The sequence below is a fragment of the Lissotriton vulgaris genome, chromosome 8 (genome assembly GCF_964263255.1).
Source record: "Lissotriton vulgaris chromosome 8, aLisVul1.2, whole genome shotgun sequence".
NCBI classification, from domain to species: Eukaryota; Metazoa; Chordata; class Amphibia; order Caudata; family Salamandridae; genus Lissotriton; species Lissotriton vulgaris.
In genome coordinates this window covers 591,387,937-591,408,118 of record NC_141696.1, presented here as the reverse complement: position 1 = coordinate 591,408,118, position 20,182 = coordinate 591,387,937, and the positions used below count along the sequence as shown (strand labels likewise).

The window sequence follows — 20,182 nt, the reverse complement described above, 5'->3', positions numbered from 1 at the left end:
CTTGGCTACAGTAATGGCATCATTTTTCTTTGCTGGGTAGGCTTCCACCCACCTTGAGAATAGGCACACTATTACCAGGACATATCTATATCCTTTACACATGGGTAACTGAATAAAGTCTGCCTGTAGTCCTGATAAAGGGACCTTCTGCCTTTCCGATTGTACTTTGCTCTACTACAGTCCTTTTCCCTGCGTTGAACTGCTGGCACACTAAACACCTCTGGCAAAGCATCTCTGCGATGTTCCTGAACTTTGAGTTATAGAACACTTGGTGGAACGTACGGTACATTGCATCCCTCCCAATATGTGTATCTCCATGAATCATCCGGGCCATTGGGGTGGCCATGCTATCTGGTAACACAGGCACACCTGTTTTATCAACCATAATACCATCCCTGTCCCTTGGCTGACATTTCTCAGTCTCCCATCTTAGCTTTTCTTCCTCCTCAGCTGCTTGCTGCAACTCTTTCAGTTCCCTCCAAGAAGATACATTCTCAAACACCATAAGCTGGCAGCTGTTTCCGCCTCCCCATAATTTATTTTTTTGGGACATTTTGTATCGGGCGCAATATTGGGCAATTTGGTCAGCATATCTAATTCTGGCTGTCACATCGTCGTTACCAGATTTGTGAGCAGCACATTTGACCACCGCCAATTCTTTGGGTAACTGGATTGCTTCCAGTAGGTTTTGTACCACTTTTCCATTTCTGATAGGGGTACCTGAGGAAGTCATGAATTCTCTTTGCAACCATAGCTGGCCGAAGTCATGAACAACCCCGTAACCATATTGACTGCCAGTGTATATGGTTACTCTCTTATTTTTCCCTTGCTTACAAGCTCTTGCCAATGCAATTAACTCGGCTACTTGGGCAGATTTTATTTCGCTTAAGTAGGAGGCTTCCAGGGTCGTTTCTAGCGTGACTACGGCATAGGCAGCACTCAACCCGCCATCCTCATGTCTCAAACAGGAGCCATCCACAAACATCACAAGGTCCTCTATGGGAAGGGCCGTTTCTTTTATATCAGGCCGTGGTTTGGTGCTAAATTCAGTTAAATCAATACAGTTATGTTCAATTTCACCCTCTACTTCTGCATTTTGGGTGAGGGGCAACAAGGTTGCAGGGTTTAAAATATTGAATCGGGAAATTATCACATTCTCTGCACCAATAAGAATTCTCTCATACTTAGTCAGCCGACTAGGTGTGAGATGCTAGGTCTTGGTTCGGGTCAACAGAATCACAACGGAATGTGGAACATAAACCGTTACAGGATGTCCCATGACAATGTTTTCACTTTGTTCCAGACTCGTGCAAGTAGCAGCCACTGCTTTCAGACACCCTGGTAACCCAGCAGCCACTGGGTCCAGAGTGGCTGAAAAGTAGGCCACTGGACGTCTAGTCAGACCATGTTCTTGCGTTAGGACTGAGAGCGCACAATTGTCTCGTGTATCACAGAACAATTCAAAGTTCTTGGAGTAATCGGGCATTCCTAATGCAGGAGCTGAGCACAGACAATTTCGTAATTTTATCCAGGCAGTCATGCTTTCGTCATCCCAGCTAACTGGATCATCTACTCCTTTCTTGGTCCTTTTTATCAAAGGTTTGGCTAAAACAGCAAATCCCACAATCCACAGTGTGCAGTATCCCACAACCCCTAGGAACATTCTGACTTCCTTCTGGGTTCTAGGTAATTCCATATCTCGAATTATTCTAATTCTTTCGGAAGTAACCTTCCTGACACCCTTTTCTATCTGGTGCACCAGATTTTTCACCGAATTTTTACAGTACTGCAATTTGTCAGGTGATACTTTATGTCCTGCCTTGCCTAAATGATTTAGTAAGGCAATGGTATCAGTAACACAGTCGCTTTGACTTTTAGACGCCACTAGAAGGTCGTCTATGTACTGACCCAAAACAGACTCTTTTGGCAGGACTAAGGATTCAAGGCATCTTTTTAAAATCTGATTAAAAATCGAAGGGCTTTCTGTGTACCCCTGGGGGACACGATTCCAGATGTAGACATGACTGTCAAACTCAAACGAGAAAATAAATTTGCTGTCTGGATGCAATGGGATGGAAAAGAACGCATGGCATAAATCAATGACAGTGAACTATTCCGCATTCCATGGGATCTGGTACACGATCACTGCAGGGTTTGGCACTATGGGACAGCAAGGTACAACAATCTGGTTTACCTTTCGCAGGTCCTGCACTACCCTGTACTTTCCGCTAGGCTTTTTAATTCCAATTATGGGTGAATTACAAGGACTGCTCATTACTTCCTGTATGATGTTTGCTTCTAGCAACCGGTTTACTTCCAGTGCGACTCCAGCTTTTACTTCTGCACTCATTTTATACTGTCTATTTTTCGGGTAGGTAGCATTGGGTTTAATGGCTATTTTAACTGGGTCCACATTTGCCATTAACCCCACATCTCTCCCGGTGAAATCCCATACCTCCGGTATCACCTTTTGTTGGAGTTCCTCAGGTAAGTCGTGAATTGTGAGAGCTTTAACTGCTGCATCGGGCCTTAGCAACATTAGCTGGTACAGGCCATCTTCATCTGGGGTTTGAATTTCGACGCCTTTTGGTGTGCAAAAGATGGTACAGTTCATTTTGCACAACAAATCTCGTCCCAGTAGATTCACTGGACTGGAGTCACAGACAACAAATCTGTGCATTTCTTTGAAATTCCCTATAGAAATCTCCATGGGTTCGGTTACAGAAGTACTAATTATCTGATTTGATACGCCCACTACTTGGATAGCTTCTCCCGAGAGGGGTAGGTTTGGAACGTCCGCTGTTCTCACAGTCAAACGGGTAGCACCAGTGTCCAATAGAAAGGTGACATCATTCCCTTCAACCTTTCCTTCAATGTATGGCCCTGTCTGGTCTACCGGTAAGGAGGCGCCAAGCACGCACTCCTCTTCCTCCCCCCTCAGGCCCCGTCAGTATGGTTCATCGCAGAGGAATGTATCATTTAACAAGAATTGTGAAGTTGCTGCTTTTCTTTCATTCCCTCCTTCCCATACCTCGACCCCTTCATTCTGCTGAGTCTGATTCTTATAATTAGGTCTAGGAGCTCGAGGCAATGGATGCGGGTTTACCTGTTGCTGATTCTTTCGTGGCCCCTCTTTCTGCACCTGTGGATTTAAACCATTTATGGGGGCATTACCAGCCTGCAAATGTGGACACTCGTCTCTCCAGTGCCCTATCTGCCCGCACCCGTGACAGGGGAACTTCTTTTTGGCCTCTTCTTTACTCATTTTTACTCGGGGCTTCCCTCCTCCCCCAGAGTTAGTATTTTAAGTATTACTATTCATTTTACTCAACTGTTTCTCTTGTTGCTCAGCCAATTTTACTTGAGCCCACATGACCTTCTCTTTAAGGGCCTTTTTCTTGTTCTCCATCTCATCCTCACAGTACTTGGCGTACTTGAGAACCTCATCTATGGGCTTTCCCTGCCAACAGATTTTATTATCCCTGATCCACTGGGATATTTCAGGTCTCAAACCCAACACGAACCGATAAATGAAATGGGTCATGTCCTTCATTTCAATGTTATCGATCCCACTGTAGGTCTTGAACACCTGCAATAATCTTTCATAATAGGAATGCACAGTTTCGTTATGATCCTGGGTAGTTCTATCTATTCGGGTCCAATCAGTTTCCTTTGCTGGCACCTTTCCTTTTAGATATTGTATGACTTGATCATACTTTCTCATTACATCTGGAGAAGGAGCTCCGGTTCGGGAATCTCTCGCATATTCTTCACTGGGCCAATCAATTGCTATCTTGCAATCAGTCTATACACCTACAGGAACTACAATGTCAAAGAATCCATCCAGGTCCTTCAGGAGACACTTTTGGACTTTCACAAATCGCTCCACCTGCCTATACCACTCCACTGGCTTCTCTCTTAATCTTGGGAAGTCATTGGTAAATGACACAATGTCTTGCCGGGACCACGGGACATGTACATATTTCCACCAGGCACTTCTCTCATGGGATACAATTTTTCTGCTGGGCCTACTTCTTTTAACACATATTGGGAAGTCTTTGGTTTTACCTTACTATCTTCCTTTTTCTTTGCCCATCTGGCTTTCCATTTATCTAAATCTCCCCATTTCTGCAGTATGTTCAGCAATTCTTTAATCTGTATTTTCTTTCCTGACACATTCATGTTTTCCAAGTCTTTATCGGAGAATTCTGCTCTATATGGTTTCTGCAAGACTTTGGATCGACTTACATCAATTCCCATGTCAGCAGCAGTGTCCATTAATTTTTCATTGAGCACTCTAGTATTCCGGGTAAGGCTTTTGCTGATAAACAGCAACTCTTCTTCATTAAGAGTATTTAATCTGTCTAATCCCACATTTCCGCCCATTAGTTCCTCCATTTCTATCCTTAGCCTGTAAATATCCAAAGGTTTGGGCGGGGGAGTTTCTCTGTCTATCTCTTTAGTCCATCTATCTAGTTCCTCGGGTGTCACCACGGTGGCACTCCTGATCCCTGACATTGTTTCAATTAGGACTTCCTTTGCCCTAGCCTGGTTTCCTGCCCGTGGTTCACTAGTTCCAGGTTCCCTTATGGGCAAATCCATTAGGGAGATCACGGACTCGCATTCACTTGCCTGATCATCTACTATGAGTGGCTCTTTTCTTGGGGGTGCTGCAATTGGAGTAATAACTGGAGTCCTAGGACTCGCCTGCCTATCCCCGTAAAGGGGTATAGCAGGACCAATAGTTACTGGGATTGTCAGGGCATCAGGACTGGGATGTATCTGAGCTATAGTCTGAATTAGATCATTTCGCTGCTTAATCAGGGCATCCCTTTCTCGTTCATGCAAAACGCTTTCCGTCGAATTGTCATGCATTATTTGAGGCACCAAAGGAGGGTATATACTCAGGGCAGTGGGAATGGCTAACCCTGGCCTGTCTTCACCAAAAGGTCGGTAATTTGGGACTGCTGTACTAGGTCTGCAAAACTCATCACTATTACCGGGTTTGCTACCAGCACCAGTTACATCTGTCTCGCTGGCCCTTCTACTTCTTGGATGTCGGGCAAAAGGATTTTTCGAACTTAAGGTCCCAGACGCTTCAGCATAAGGAGGTGGGTTTTTTCATTAACAAATCCTCCAGATACTCATCCTCTGAATCCCCATGGTCATTAGGTGTCGAGTTTTCTCTGTCTTTTTCCCTTCTCCTTGTTCGGTTACCCCAAACATCGGAAATAATCCCTCAACCATCATATTCTGTCTCCACTGCTTCATCTTTTGCTCTTTTGTTTCTCGCTGCAATTTTGGATAACATTTGCTCACTCCCTTATCCATTCGGGGTCTGTCTCGTTCTAGAGCTTCAATCTCCCATTCCTCTAAAGCTTCATACTGCGTTAATCTGGGTCGGGGGTGTAATTCATTCATTCGGTTCCTCAAGTTAAACAGGATTCTACCATTAAAAGTACCATCGAGGGGAAATGCTAGACTCCATCATCTTCAGTGTACTTTACCCAATTTTCTAACCACACACAGGTATGATACCCTTTGTCAAACATCATAAAGGATGCGGGAGTATTAGGAGGTGGAATGATCACACCCTCCCTAGTTCTAATGGGTTTGTCTTTCTTGAAATAATTCTTGATCTTTTCGGCAAGAGTCAATTTTCTCTTTCCTCCGTACATATTGTAAGGTCTACCTCTTAGCATCTGCTCCTTATGAAAACCTAGGTTTTGTGGATTAGGTAAGAATTCGGGATACCACATACACCTCTCCAAACTATCCTCAAGCTCGGATTGATTAATTATGTTTATTTATGGGCTTCCAATGCTAGCGCGTCTTTCGATTTACAGCAACCAATCAGCACTGAGGTTGCAAACTCTGTTGACCAATGGGTGCGGGCCCCTTCGTGAGACGCGGTCTCACTCTTCGGCGCTCACCCCTCCCTTACAATTCTGGCTTCGCTACACTCCCGCTGGCTCAACCAATACCAGCGCGGCACTGAGTGATGTCAGTGCAGCCTTGCGACCGACTCCCTCCTTCACAAGGTAACGGAAACTTTGAATTTTCCTTAAAGTGCAAGTGCGAATTTTAGTTAACAACGTATAACGTTCGCCACTGTGCTTGAGGGTTTTAAAAAGAAAAAGGGTTTTTCTTTTACTGCAAGTAAACCACTTTTGTCTACTTCTCATTCACTACGGATAGATCTCTTCTGCCTATCCTTTTCACACAAGCCATAGAGAACCTGCTACTCTTTTGACTAATCCACTTCTTTCCGGGATATATACTAAGTCAAATTTTCACCAGCGTCCTCCTTTGCTGTCATTCAAGCTCCAAAGAACCTATTACTCCTGCCATCCGTGACCCTTACTAGGTGATATCACAACGGGAGTTTCATCAAGGTTTTCGCAGCTAACATTTACACGTCAATAAATTCATGAAAATCCTAATTAGCGCTTCCAGTCCTGCTTAACCATGCACTAATCTCCCTCCTAGCCAGTGACCTCACAGCCAAGTGGATTCTACTCACCACCTGCTATTTTTTTCCCCGGGGATCCCCACAACACGAAAAACAATCACTCACAATTGGTTAGTAATGTGTAATAACATAGAAGTATTTCATGATATAATAAAACTTATTCTATAACATTTAAATGCAATAACAACCTTATTTTAGCAGCAAAAATGTTTAGCAGCACATTTTAGTTTTCACGGTTCAAAAGAAACTTTCTTATCTACCTATCTTAACTATTCCTAACCATCATCTTGCTACCAGAAAATACTGATAGAGCGCGCAGGTCACCCGACTCTGTGTTTTACCAGATTTCACGCACTTGGGCACATGACGTGATTAAGACAATGTTTTGGGAATCGGGCGAGTTTACACACCACTATCAGTACTTAGTATGTGTCTTCCTTAACACTATTACCATGGTACCTGACTCACCACAGGTACATATATTCTCACCATGAATCAGGAGCTAGTTGTAGACAGGAGACACGATAATCCTAAAATACTCTTTTCATTCAATAACACTTTGTAAATTCTTCAATGACCACAGACACCTGGGGGTTTTTTAAGGATTTTATATAGTAAGTAAAATTCAAAGTGACAAGAGAATAAAACTGATGCAAATCAGAACATCAATGATCAAGATTACAATAATAATGTAGCTATGGATAAGGGCAAGCACCATTTAAGTGCGAGTGGAAAATCTACTGGGTAAGGGTAACAGGGAACATGCTATTCAGTTTCAGGCTTATACTAGGGTGGTTAAGTTTAAAACACATTAGTCAGTGAATATCTAAAGAACCCTTAAGTGATTCAAACCCTAATCTTTGTCTATCTATTTAACTAAACTTAGATCCTAAACATCGATAAAGATCATCACACTATTCAAGCAATACAGTTTCAATATGCTCTACAGGAAGGGGAAAAATGGAACATACTAATAACCAGTTTGCATATACGACATTAGAGTTAACAGAGAGAATATCATGGGCATAGAGGCTTTATTAAAGAACAAGAAGGAAAGGGATAAAAAACGGACACCCACAAGTTATATTTACCTAAGACCGGAATGAGGACTAACCCTGGCCACGGGTCAGTTTTGGAAAAGACTAGGACAAGGACCCTCAAGGATTTAGGATGCCAGTAGGTGAGCAGGTACAGCTCACGGACAATCAGGACCGGATACCCCTCAGGACTTTGGGTCAGGACTGGGCTCACCAAAGGGCACGACCAACACCTGCAGCTTCGGATGCAACGCCTGCGCTACCCCCTCACTGCACGGAATCCGCCAGTAACCCCGATTGGGTTCTCGAATCTCCCAGCAAAGTGCTCCGCCAGCACTTAAGACTATTTCCACCCCTTGGAGTTTGTGGAAAATTCGGACAGAGGGCTCCGCAGCTCTCTGTATCAATCACCTATAGAGTCGTAGGGTCGGTGACAGGTCAGCTATTCGGACAAGCCGGACAACTTCTCTAGCTAAAACTAGGCTAGTTATATCCTTTTCGGGTCCCTAGACCACCCACATATGTTGCAAGTGACAGGGTCCCAACTTACGATTGGTCAGGAGAGGTGGTTAGGTCATTGTCACCACCTAAAATTCTGGGTTCCCATGTTTAATATGCAATTATCAGTACACACCCCTTACATTCCTGTTCCCAGGCATACGTGTAGAAGAGGACAATAGAGCACACTGTAAAGTATCAATATGTTTCAAGTTCAGGTACAGCTCGGCTCCCCTTGCTGGGTCACAGTTCAGGTTCTCATGAGCATCCCAGCTTCAGCAGCCAGCTGGCGGGGTTTTGCTTCTGCGCAGTTTGACTTCTCCCTCATCACATGACAGGGTTGTAATGGGTTTCAAAGATGGAGCAGCTCCCCACTCCCAGGCCCACAGATACGCGGTACATGAAAAGTAAGCAAAAACAAATTAGAAACACAGGAAAAATGAATACACTGTACACCATGATAACCTACACTGCACCCCTTACTTCATGATAACTATAGCGGTGAAGAGTTAAGCAGAAATAGATAGAAATGCAAAGCGGCATGGGCAAGCCGAAAGCGTGTTTAGAGACAAGCGTCCATTTTAGCTACAATGCGCATGAGCGAAATATCCCTCCAAAACTGCGAGTGCGTCACATCACATGGGTATGACCGACGCATGCGCAGACTGGATTTCTGCGAAGCAGCCATTCTGTAGTACGCAAGCGTTGTTAGGATTAATAGACACATAGGCAAGCGTCTCTGGGACACCCGCGTGTACTGTAAAAGTGTAATATTAATGACAAACAGGATTGATTAATACTGTTACAAGTTAACGAGGTTCATGAATGTGAGCAAGTCGCTTTACGTGCGAATCCTTGCTCCATCACCACCGCTGACCACTTGTAGTCACCTTTAACGGAAAAGGTTACTATAGTGCAATTTAAGCTTGCACTTAATATGCCTCACCGTTAATACAATGCACCCTACCTCCTGGGCTCAGGAGGCCTACCTTAGGGGTGTTTGGCATTTATTAAAAATAGTGCTCGCACCTTGCCACATATGGCTCAACTTTAAGAAGTTTGCATAGCTCCTGCATTCTGCTAGGGCAGGTCTACAGCCATCTGTTTACTTGGGTCGCTCAGGGTGGCACACACAGTGCTACAGGCCTTGGTGACCCCCTCTAACTTCCCACCACTGGTACCTTTTACCAGGGATTTATAAGGGGGTTTAAAGTCCTCGCCAATTGGGGTTACCAATTCACATGTATCCGTTTTAGGGCAAGAGCACTGGCACTGGGGCCTGGTTAGCAGGACCAAGTTCACTTTCTGAGTCATAACCATCAGCATTTGTGCAAAAAGTGGTCGGTGGGGGGGAGGGGAAGGGGATCATACCAAAAAGACACTTGCTTACAATTATCTTGGAGCATGTACTATTTTAGTTTCTTGCTGCACACAAAAACGTTTTCCAGAATCTGTTCATTGTGGCTCCTCCTATTGTTATCTCTTTGGAAATCAGACAAGAGCAATCAACTACTGAAAGGCGATAAAGTTCATTTTTGTCACTTATCTAGCACAAGGTTGCAACCCATTTCCAAAGTACTAATTAACTGTAGATTTGGTTGTTTTCTAAAGTTTTGTTTTTGCAATTTTGCAATTTGTTAACCAGATAATTCACATTGTAGCACGTGAGGCAAAACCAGATTTATGTGACAAATGCTCTGACTGTGGAATCAAGTAATTCCTCTGACCCTGCCCATAAACATAGCACATTCCTTATACAAACGAAGGGAACAAGCAATCTTGTGTGTCATCCATTAACATGGATTGAGACATAAGTCCCGATTCTCCAATACAGTTGTTGTAGCAACAAGTCTACCATGACACTGTTTTAAAGTGAATATCAGTCACTTTTCCCAACACATTTAATTTTATTCACACGTTAAATGCGGCAATTTTCAGTTAATAATGCTGTTCATTGTTGGCTTCATCTTGTTGTTTCTCTATAGGTGTGATGAATACTTTGTTATCAAGCATCGAGGAGAGCGAAGAGGACTGGGTGGCATCTTCTTTGATGACCTAGATTCACCATCGAAAGAAGAAGCCTTCGAGTTTGTCCAGAGTTGTGCTAAAGCCATTGTGCCTTGCTATATTCCTATTGTCGAAAAGCATCGCAATGATTCCTTTACACCAGAGGAAAAGTTGTGGCAGCAGCTTCGCAGAGGGAGGTAAGGACATCGGTGCAACTACTGAATACATGTTTATCTGTGGTGCCAAAGTAGAGCAACAGTGTGTCCCCTGTTTTCAGTGGTAAATAGCGGCAATCGTTTTGTCAATAAATATACAGCTCAACATGGTTAGTCTGAAATAAAACTTTTTTTTAGGTTTGACCTTAATGGCGCCTACTGCCATTATTTGGAAGATAATGTATATGTTTTAAAAAAAAACTTGTATCAAGAGAAATAGCTAATCTAGATCTTTGCCAAGAGAAAACTGAGTATTATTATTATGAATGGGAAGAAGAAAATCCTTCTGCCCTCAGTCTTTCTCGATCACTTCTCTCTAATGGAGATTCAATACTTGATCTTGTCCATCTAATGGATGCCCAATGCAAGCCTTCCATATCAAATATAATTTGCTCTCAACTACTTTACGAGCAGGCTCATCTTTTTTCATGAACACATAGGAATTACTTCAAACAGATCGGTAAAAGGGCACAAATCTAAAAGAGACTATTGCAATACTGAGCTACCACGAAATAAAAACCTATGCTACTTGACTTTTTATTAAGCCATACCTCTTCCTTGTCCTATAGGAAGAACCTGGTACATTTGTAAAAGCTCCACAGAGTAATGCATTTACAGTCTGATACTGATATTTGCAATATATGCAGGGCGACTTGTGTACAATCTGTGCATACATATATTTTCGGTTGTTGCAATAAGCAATTTTGCAGGTTATTTGGTTTAATATATGTGTAGACGAAGTTTGATTTCTACATAATGGAGACATCTGTGTGGTTTGTCCAGGACTGGAGTTTAGCAAGAACCCAACAGCCCGTGAGACAAAACAACAGTTAGGCTACTCTTAACTGCACACTTTTCGAACCGCTTTGAGCTAGGAGTGTGGGTGGGCCACTTTGAAACAGTATTTGGGTATTTTGGAAAGGAACCCACTTTGCCTATCATTCCACCGGTGTCCCCCCTAGAAGGCATTTCACCATTTAGCCTTGAAACAGTGCACTAGGCTAAAAGCACTGGGACCTGATGGTGTTCCGGTAGATTTCCTCCTAGATAACCAGGAACTCGGGGCCCCACTTCTACTAATGTTTTTAACATTATAGCAAAGACGGGTGTATTAACCTCTTGGAAAAAGACTGTCATAATACCCATCTTTAAAAAGGGGGGACAGGGCCAATTCCAAAAATTACAGACCAATTTCCTTATTGGACTCCACTGGCAAAGGAATGAGCTGGCTCTTTTTAAATAGATTGGAGGAATGGGCCACAGAAAGGAATATTATACTTCCCGCGCAATATGGGTTCAGACAAGGAAAGGGGTTAATCGATCAGAGCTTAAATCTTAATTTGATTATAGACAAATATACCATAGCTAAGACAAGACCCTTATATATGGCCTTTATGGACCTGTCAGCCGCGTTCAATTGCATAGCCCATTCTAAGTTGTGGACCATTGTGTAAGAAATGGGAGCCGATATAACGATAAATTTATTCGTGGGATGTACGCTGATGGTACCGCTTGCAAAAAACACAAGATGATGGACGGAATGTTGCACAATTGCAAAACATTCCCCCCCAGTCACAGAACTGGGTTTAATCCATCGTTATTTTGCTCACCAAGCCAACCCAGTTCAGACATGGCCATATGCAAATCAGTCTTGGCCCTGTGCCTCATGGGAACAGTCCAGCCCGAACTGCCAAACCATGTGTTCCCTGGACCGGAATCAAGCATCCTAGGACCGGTTTCTGGCTATCAGCCGTCTTCAGCCAGGATAGCTTGACTCCAGTGGCTAAGTGAGGCGGGACCCACGTCTGGGCATACCCTTCCCACATAGGGTGAACAGCAAAAAACACAAGATGATATACGGAATGTTGCACATTGGCAAAACATTCACCCCCAGTCACAGATCTAGGTTTAATCCATCATTATTTTGCTCACCAAGCCACCCCAGTTCAGACATGGCCATATGCAAATCAGTCTTGGCCCTGTGCCTCATGGGAACAGTCCAGCCCAAACTGCCAAACCATGTCTTCCCTGGACCGGAATCAAGCATCCTAGGACCGGTTTCTGGCTATCAGCCGTCTTCAGCCATGATAGCTTGACTTCAGTGGCTAAGTGAGCACAGGACCCACGTCTGGGCATACCCTTCCCACATAGGGTGAACAGCAAAAAACACAAGATGATGGACGGAATGTTGCACAATTGCAAAACATTCACCCCCAGTCACAGATCTGGGTTTATTCCATCGTTCTTTTGCTCACCAAGCCACCCCAGTTCAGACATGGTCATATGCAAATCAGTCTTGGCCCTGTGCCTCATGGGAACAGTCCAGCCCGAACTGCCAAACCATGTGTTCCCTGGACCGGAATCAAGCATCCTAGGACCGGTTTCTGGCTATCAGCCGTCTTCAGCCAGGATCACTTGACTCCAGTGGCTAAGTGAGGCGGGACCCACGTCTGGGCATACCCTTCCCACATAGGGTGAACAGCAAAAAACACAAGATGATATACGGAATGTTGCACATTGGCAAAACATTCACCCCCAGTCACAGATCTAGGTTTAATCCATCATTATTTGGCTCACCAAGCCACCCCAGTTCAGACATGGCCATATGCAAATCAGTCTTGGCCCTGTGCCTCATGGGAACAGTCCAGCCCGAAATGCCAAACTATGTCTTCCCTGGACCGGAATCAAGCATCCTAGGACCGGTTTCTAGATATCAGCCGTCTTCAGCCAGGATAGCTTGACTTCAGTGGCTAAGTGAGCACAGGACCCACGTCTGGGCATACCCTTCCCACATAGGGTGAACAGCAAAAAACACAAGATGATGGACGGAATGTTGCACAATTGCAAAACATTCACCCCCAGTCACAGATCTGAGTTTATTCCATCGTTTTTTTGCTCACCAAGCCACCCCAGTTCAGACATGGTCATATACAAATCAGTCTTAGCCCTGTGCCTCATGGAAACAGTCCAGCCCGAACTGCCAAACTATGTCTTCCCTGGACCGGAATCATGCATCCTAGGACCGGTTTCTGGCTATCAGCCCGCCTCAGCCAGGATAGCTTGACTCCAGTGGTTAAGTGAGCACAGGACCCACGTCTGGGCATACCCTTCCCACCTAGGGTGAACAGCAAAAAACACAAGATGATGGATGGAATGTTGCACAATGGCAAAACATTCACCCCGTCACAGATCTGGATTTAATCCATCGTTATTTTGCTCACCAAGCCACCCCAGTTCAGACATGGCCATATGCAAATCAGTCTTGGCCCTGTGCCTCATGGGAACAGTCCAGCCCAAACTGCCAAACCATGTCTTCCCTGGACCGGAATCAAGCATCCTAGGACCGGTTTCTGGCTATCAGCCGTCTTCAGCCAGGATAGCTTGACTTCAGTGGCTAAGTGAGCACAGGACCCACGTCTGGGCATACCCTTCCCACATAGGGTGAACAGCAAAAAACACAAGATGATGGACGGAATGTTGCACAATTGCAAAACATTCACCCCCAGTCACGGATCTGGGTTTATTCCATCGTTTTTTTGCTCACCAAGCCACCCCAGTTCAGACATGGCCATATGCAAATCAGTCTTGGCCCTGTGCCTCATGGGAACAGTCCAGCCCGAACTGCTAAAGAACGGTGATCGATTAAACCCAGATCTGTTGACTGGGTGTGAGTGTTTGGATTTGTTCAGATGCTCCGTCCATCACCACCCCCTTTTGTACCGCTTTGTTTGCCATAAGTTGGCAGGGTATGCTCAGAAGTGAGTCCCTTGCTCACTTTGCCACTGGATTCAAGCAAGCCTGGCTGAAGACGGCTGTAATGCCAGAAACCGGTCCTAGGAAGCTTGAATCCGATCCAGGGAATGCATGGCTTGGGAGTTCGGGCTGGACTGTTCCGATGAGGCACAGGGTCAGACTGATTTGCATATGGCCATGTCTGAACTGGGCTGGCAGAGTGGGCTAAAGAACGGTGATGAATTAAACCCAGATCTGTTGACTGGGTGTGAGTGTTTGATTGGTTCAGATGCTCCGTCCATCACCACCCCCTTTTGTACTGCTTTGTTTGCCATAAGTTGGCAGGGTATGCTCAGAAGTGAGTCCCTTGCTCACATTGCCACTGGATTCAAGCAAGCCTGGCTGAAGACGGCTGTAATGCCAGAAACCGGTCCTAGGAAGCTTGAATCCGATCCAGGGAACGCATGGCTTGGGAGTTCGGGCTGGACTGTTCCGATGAGGCACAGGGTCAGACTGATTTGCATATGGCCATGTCTGAACTGGGGTGGCAGAGTGGGCTAAAGAACGGTGATGAATTAAACCCAGATCTGTTGACTGGGTGTGAGTGTTTGATTGGTTCAGATGCTCCGTCCATCACCACCCCCTTTTGTACTGCGATGCTACCGCTTGCGCCGGGTATGGCAGAGAGGGTGAGTTCACGAGACACCACTCGGGGAGTAAGACAGGGATGTGTCCTTGTCCCTTTTTTTTATTTGCCTTATATACTAATGCCATAGAGCGGGCCCTAGAGAGATCAACTAAGGACGTTCCCATTGTCAACTTATCCCCTATTTTCATCTTGCTTTATGCAGATGACGAAGTGCTGCTGGCACGTACCGGCAACACACTCCAAAAACGTTTAGGGGAGTATACAACCTTTATAGGGAACTTGGCCCTAAAAGTAAATGAATCAAATCCTTTGTCCTCGTGGCAGGCAAAAAGCTCTAGACATATCCTAAAATACATATTGAAGGACGAACGCTTTAGGTTGTGGATACTTTTATTTATCTGGGGGTTACTTTAGAAAGGGCGAATAATTGGCAAAGTATGGTAATTAATAGGGTTTTGCAAATGGAAAGAACTATTGGAGGGTGTTTTAGCTTTGTAAAAAAGCTTGGATCAAAACCAGTCGACACTATAAAAATGATTTACCAGGCAAAGGTAATGTCAGTTGCAACGTATGGGGCAGCTATATGGGATCTAATCAATATATTTAGGCTCCTAGTTGTAGAGGACACAGCTTTCTGAGGAGACTGAGTTCTCTTCCGCAAACCTGTTCCTCATATTATGTCCACTGCAAACTTCAGCTTGCCTTTATCACGGACCAGATCCGAATTGCACCCATCCTACTATGGCATTCAGTCTGGAAAAAAGGAACATTTAAATTAACCATGGACATCGTAACAGATTGCCTGAAAATAGATGGGGTATTAAGAATATGGTGCTTAATATGTATACAGTTCAATTTAGAAGCTATCACCCTTGGGAATATGTTTACAGACCCAAAATCAGGCGTGGAACTCCCCAGGACAGAGTTGAAATATAAACTATAGGACAGATTGAGCAGAGCTAGATGGGAGAGGAACCGCAAACATTTTAAGGTTAATCAATACCTTTTAACACCAGACATAGATAATTCTGTGTTCTCATATTTAACATCAGTTTTCAATTATCCACACAGATATGTACTACTGCGATTCCGGTTGCATCATATTCCCTTGATGTTAGGCCATCCTGCCAACATATATTCTATCAATGCACTCCCAACTTGTCCATGTGATGATCAATCCCCCCAGAATTACCACCATTTTTTTTGTTATTTTGTTATATATGGGGACTAAAGGAAAAGATCAATTTTACCACTGATTCGTAAACATAATTTTAATCAACAGGTAGGCTACTCTTGACTGCACGCGATCCGAACCTCTTGGAGCCAGGATAGTGATATGGTATTGCCATGTTGCATCAATATATGTCATCAATCTGCTTAGTAACTCCAATAAGGGAGATGCAGCATGACCCATTTCCGAACTTACACCTTCAATTTCAGAGAAATATCTTCATCATGCTTATGAATTATAAACATTCTTTAGAAGTATCGTAAGTTGAATCTTGCCTCTAATAGTGAAACTTCCAAACGGAATCGTAGTGGCAAGGAAGGTAGGTGAACTCTTTGAGAAGCAGCTCGGTTTATATAATAGTGTAGCACTGCATCTTTAAATGAAGCAGCCCCCCCCTTGACCATTGTTTACTTATAATCCCAGTTGATCTTTCAGTTCATTTTTACAGAACAGCCAGCACCTTGCATGGTGGTGGCGTTGTTTCCATGTTCACATTACAGTGAGGGAGCATGAGCATGTAAACTCCAAATCTGGCTTTTTTGATCCTCATGACGTGAGGCCTGAACAAAGCCTTGTATTATTTTCTAGCAAGGGAGTAGCCAGAAAAATAAAGTATCCACTGCATTTAACCATGTTTCGAATGGCGCTGAGTGAGCGAGTGAGCCTGTGCTTGTTCAGGTGGATGCTCCCTGAGAGAATTCGGAAAGAACTGTAGCCAAATGTTGTATTTTACATCTCCATCTGCCAAAACATGATGAAAAAGATAGACGCTTTTCCTGATCCCCCATCATTCTTTTTTCACTTGTGCATCTTTCTTTCCGTCCTCTTTTTCCTTCTTTCTTACTTTTTAGGTCGAGCCTAGCGGCAGCACACAAGCGCTACTCGCTCTGCGAGACTGCTGTAGTAGAGTATGGGAGAGAAGTCCGCGCCCACCCTCCACCCATATTTTTCATTGGCTTGTGTCATTGTCTTTCATAAATGCTGCCTTCTGATTCGTTAATAGGCTTGTTAGTCCCTCCTTAGTACGGCCTCGTCTTAATTTGTACCCTCCCAGGGCTACTGACCCCTTTACTTCGGTTGTTAAACGGGACCTGTTATTTAGTCTGTAAGCACTATTTACTTTATTGAGATTCTCTTACTGCAGGCTGGACAAGCACTGCTTCAGCTGGAACCGTGTGTGTCTTTTTTAAGCAGTACGACTGCCCCGTATCACAGGCACCCGCTTTTAATCAATTTAACCTGGCATTACCTCAGGTCTGTTTGAACCCCCAAGTAAAATGGATTTAGAAATGATTAGCGAATTAAGTCATGTGAATTCCAGGTAGCACATAATCATGTGCTAATGGGCTGAAGCTGACAACGGCACATCTGTGTTACATGTCATATGCACGAAAGCCACCTGACAGGGTTGTTTTCAAAAGCCTGTTTTATTAACAACAACACCACTACCACCACCACCACCACCACCACCACCACCAATACCATCACCACCAACAATAATACCACCACCACAAGTCCAATACCACCACCAATACCGCCACAACCAATAACCCCCTCCAATACCACCAATACCCCCTCCAATACCCCCACCACCAATACCACCACCACCACCAATACCACCACCACCACCAATACCATCACCACCACCAAAACCACCACCACCACCAATACCACCACCACCAATACCGCCACCACCAATACCTCTTCCAATAACACCAATACCCCCTCCAATACCACCACTACCAATACCACTACCACCACCACCACCACCACCACCAATACCACTAACACCACCACCGATACCACCAGCAATACCACCAATAACATTACCACCACTAATACCACCTACCACCACCACCAATAACACCCTCACCACCAATACCACCACCTCTAATCCAATACCAACACCACCAATCCAATACCACCACCACCAATCCAATGCCACCACCACCAATACCCCGCCAGTCCCAGTACCACCCCCAATACCAGCACCCCCAATACCACCACCAACAACTGATACCACCACCAATACCACCACCAATGCCAACACCACCACCAATACCACCACTACCAATTCCACTACCACTACCAATACCACCACCAATACCAACACTACAAATTCAACTATCACCATCAGTTCCACTGCCATCAATACCACCACAACCACAAATACCCCCACCATTACCCCACCACCAATACCACCACCACCACTAATAACAATACCACCACCACCAATTCCACTACCACCAGTACATCACCACCACCACTAATACCCCCACCACTATCACCAATACCTCTACCACTACCACCATCACCAATACCACTACCACCACCAATATCCCCACTACCAATCCAATACGACTAATACTACCATCAATCCAATACCACCACCACCAATGCCAATTCCTATACCACCACCGCCAATACCACCACCACCAATATAACGAATACCAATACCACCACCACCACTACCAATACCAGTACTACCACCACCACCAATACCATCAATAACACTAATACTAATACCACCACCACCAATACCACCACTCAGCGCCTCTCGCTCACTAGTCATAGCAGGGGCACAGTATGAGGCCGGAACTGCAGCCGAGACCATCCCTCCCTCCCTCCATGTCTGCCATAAAGCATAGCCCATCAGGAGGTGAAGCCAGGGCCCTACTACAGCTAGAGGGTTTTTTATTAGGCCAAGGAACGCAATGACATTAAGCAATGCCACACTGCACACTCCAATCATGGTGTGGGCAGAAAATAGCCCCCTGCTCTTCCTCCTGAGCCCCGACCGTGTAATCACAGAGCGAAAGGTGTTGGAGTGCTTTGTTAGTGTTAAAGCTCGGATCCTATGTAGCTCTCACTTCACACTTTAATTTACAACACTTAAACATCTTCACTGCACTATCTATCACTACTTCGAAGACGTTGCAGGCTGATCTCTTCCTCTGATATTTACAATCTAACAAGCGGTCAGGAAGGCCCTTTATTGCAACGCGATAGGTCTCGCATTTGCGAGAGTTTAAGCTATTAGTATTGTAAATGACTGCCTTTTATTTATGTTTAAAAACCCAAAACCTAAATAAAAGGCATTGTCATTTACAATGCAAAAGAAACACTTGATGGTCGGAATGCTGGACAATGCTAACATTCACCCCCAGTCACAAGGGTCTGGGTTTAATCCATCATTCATTTGCTCACCACACCACCCCAGTTTTGACCCAGCCATATGCAAATCAGACTTGACCCTGTTCCTTGTGGGAACAGTCTAGCCCGAACTGCCAAGGCAGGTCCTCCCTGGACCTGAAACATGCATCCTTGGACCGGTTTCAGGGCATCACCCTTCATCAGCCAGGCTAGCTTGAATCCGGTGGTGTAGTGAGCACAGGAACAATGTCTGGGCATACCCTTCCTACTTAGGGTGACATACGAAATAGAAACAATTGATGGAAGGAATGCTGGACAATGCAAACATTCACCCCCAGCACAAGGATCTGGGTTTAATCCATCATTCTTTTGCTCACCACCCCAGTTTCGACCCAGCCATATGCAAATCAGTCTTGACCCTGTCCCTTGTGGGAACAGTCCAGCCCCAACTGCCAAGCCAGGTCCTCCCTGGACCGGAAACAAGCATCCTGGGACCGGTTTCAGGGCATCACCCTTCATCAGCCCGGCTAGCTTGAATCCAATGGTGTAGTGAGCACGGGACCCGGCCTGGCAGTTCGGGCTGGACTGTTCCATCGGGCGCAGGGTCAAGACTGATTTGTATATGGCTGGGTCCAAACTGGAATGGCATGGTGAGCAAAAAAAACGATGGATTTAGGCCCAGATCTCTGTACTGGGGTGAATGTATGACATTGTTCTGCATTCTGTCCATCAATTGTTCTTTTTGCAATTGTCATTTACAATGCCAGTAGCTCAAACTTGCGTAAATGTGAGGACTATTGCATTGCAAATGCTTGTTTATTGAGCCGCCTGGTGAACTCCTTGGCCTACTGTAACTCTGAGGCCCTGGGAAAAAAACAAACCTGATTCAATTTGGTGGTGTCCTTGTGCACTGTGATTTCTTCACTGGACAGGCTGGCGCTTCTTGGTCTGCTCTGCTGTAAAGAATGGGACAGTGTTTTTGCGCAGCTTGTTTTTGAAACACAGTGATCCAGCGGCTTATCAGCAACGAGTAATCCAACACTATATACTCACATGGACCCATATACACAATTCACAATAATGTGGCAATAACTGCTGGGGTCATGTTTTTATGAATTTCTTACCATACCAAGATTAGTTATCTCTGGTTCATAACTAATCTTTTCACTGATCAAAAAGTTCTTTCTT

The 20,182-nt window shown here is 44.7% G+C and overlaps 1 protein-coding gene across 1 annotated transcript in view; it reads left to right on the top strand.

Moving 5' to 3' along the window:
- The window catches only part of CPOX (coproporphyrinogen oxidase), a 128,755-nt gene that overhangs the window by 65,945 nt on the left and 42,628 nt on the right, over window positions 1-20,182 (top strand). The window contains exon 5 of the mRNA XM_086934430.1: window positions 9,993-10,211. Coding sequence (XP_086790556.1) covers window positions 9,993-10,211 — 219 coding nt within the window. The remainder of the gene's footprint in view (window positions 1-9,992; window positions 10,212-20,182) is intronic.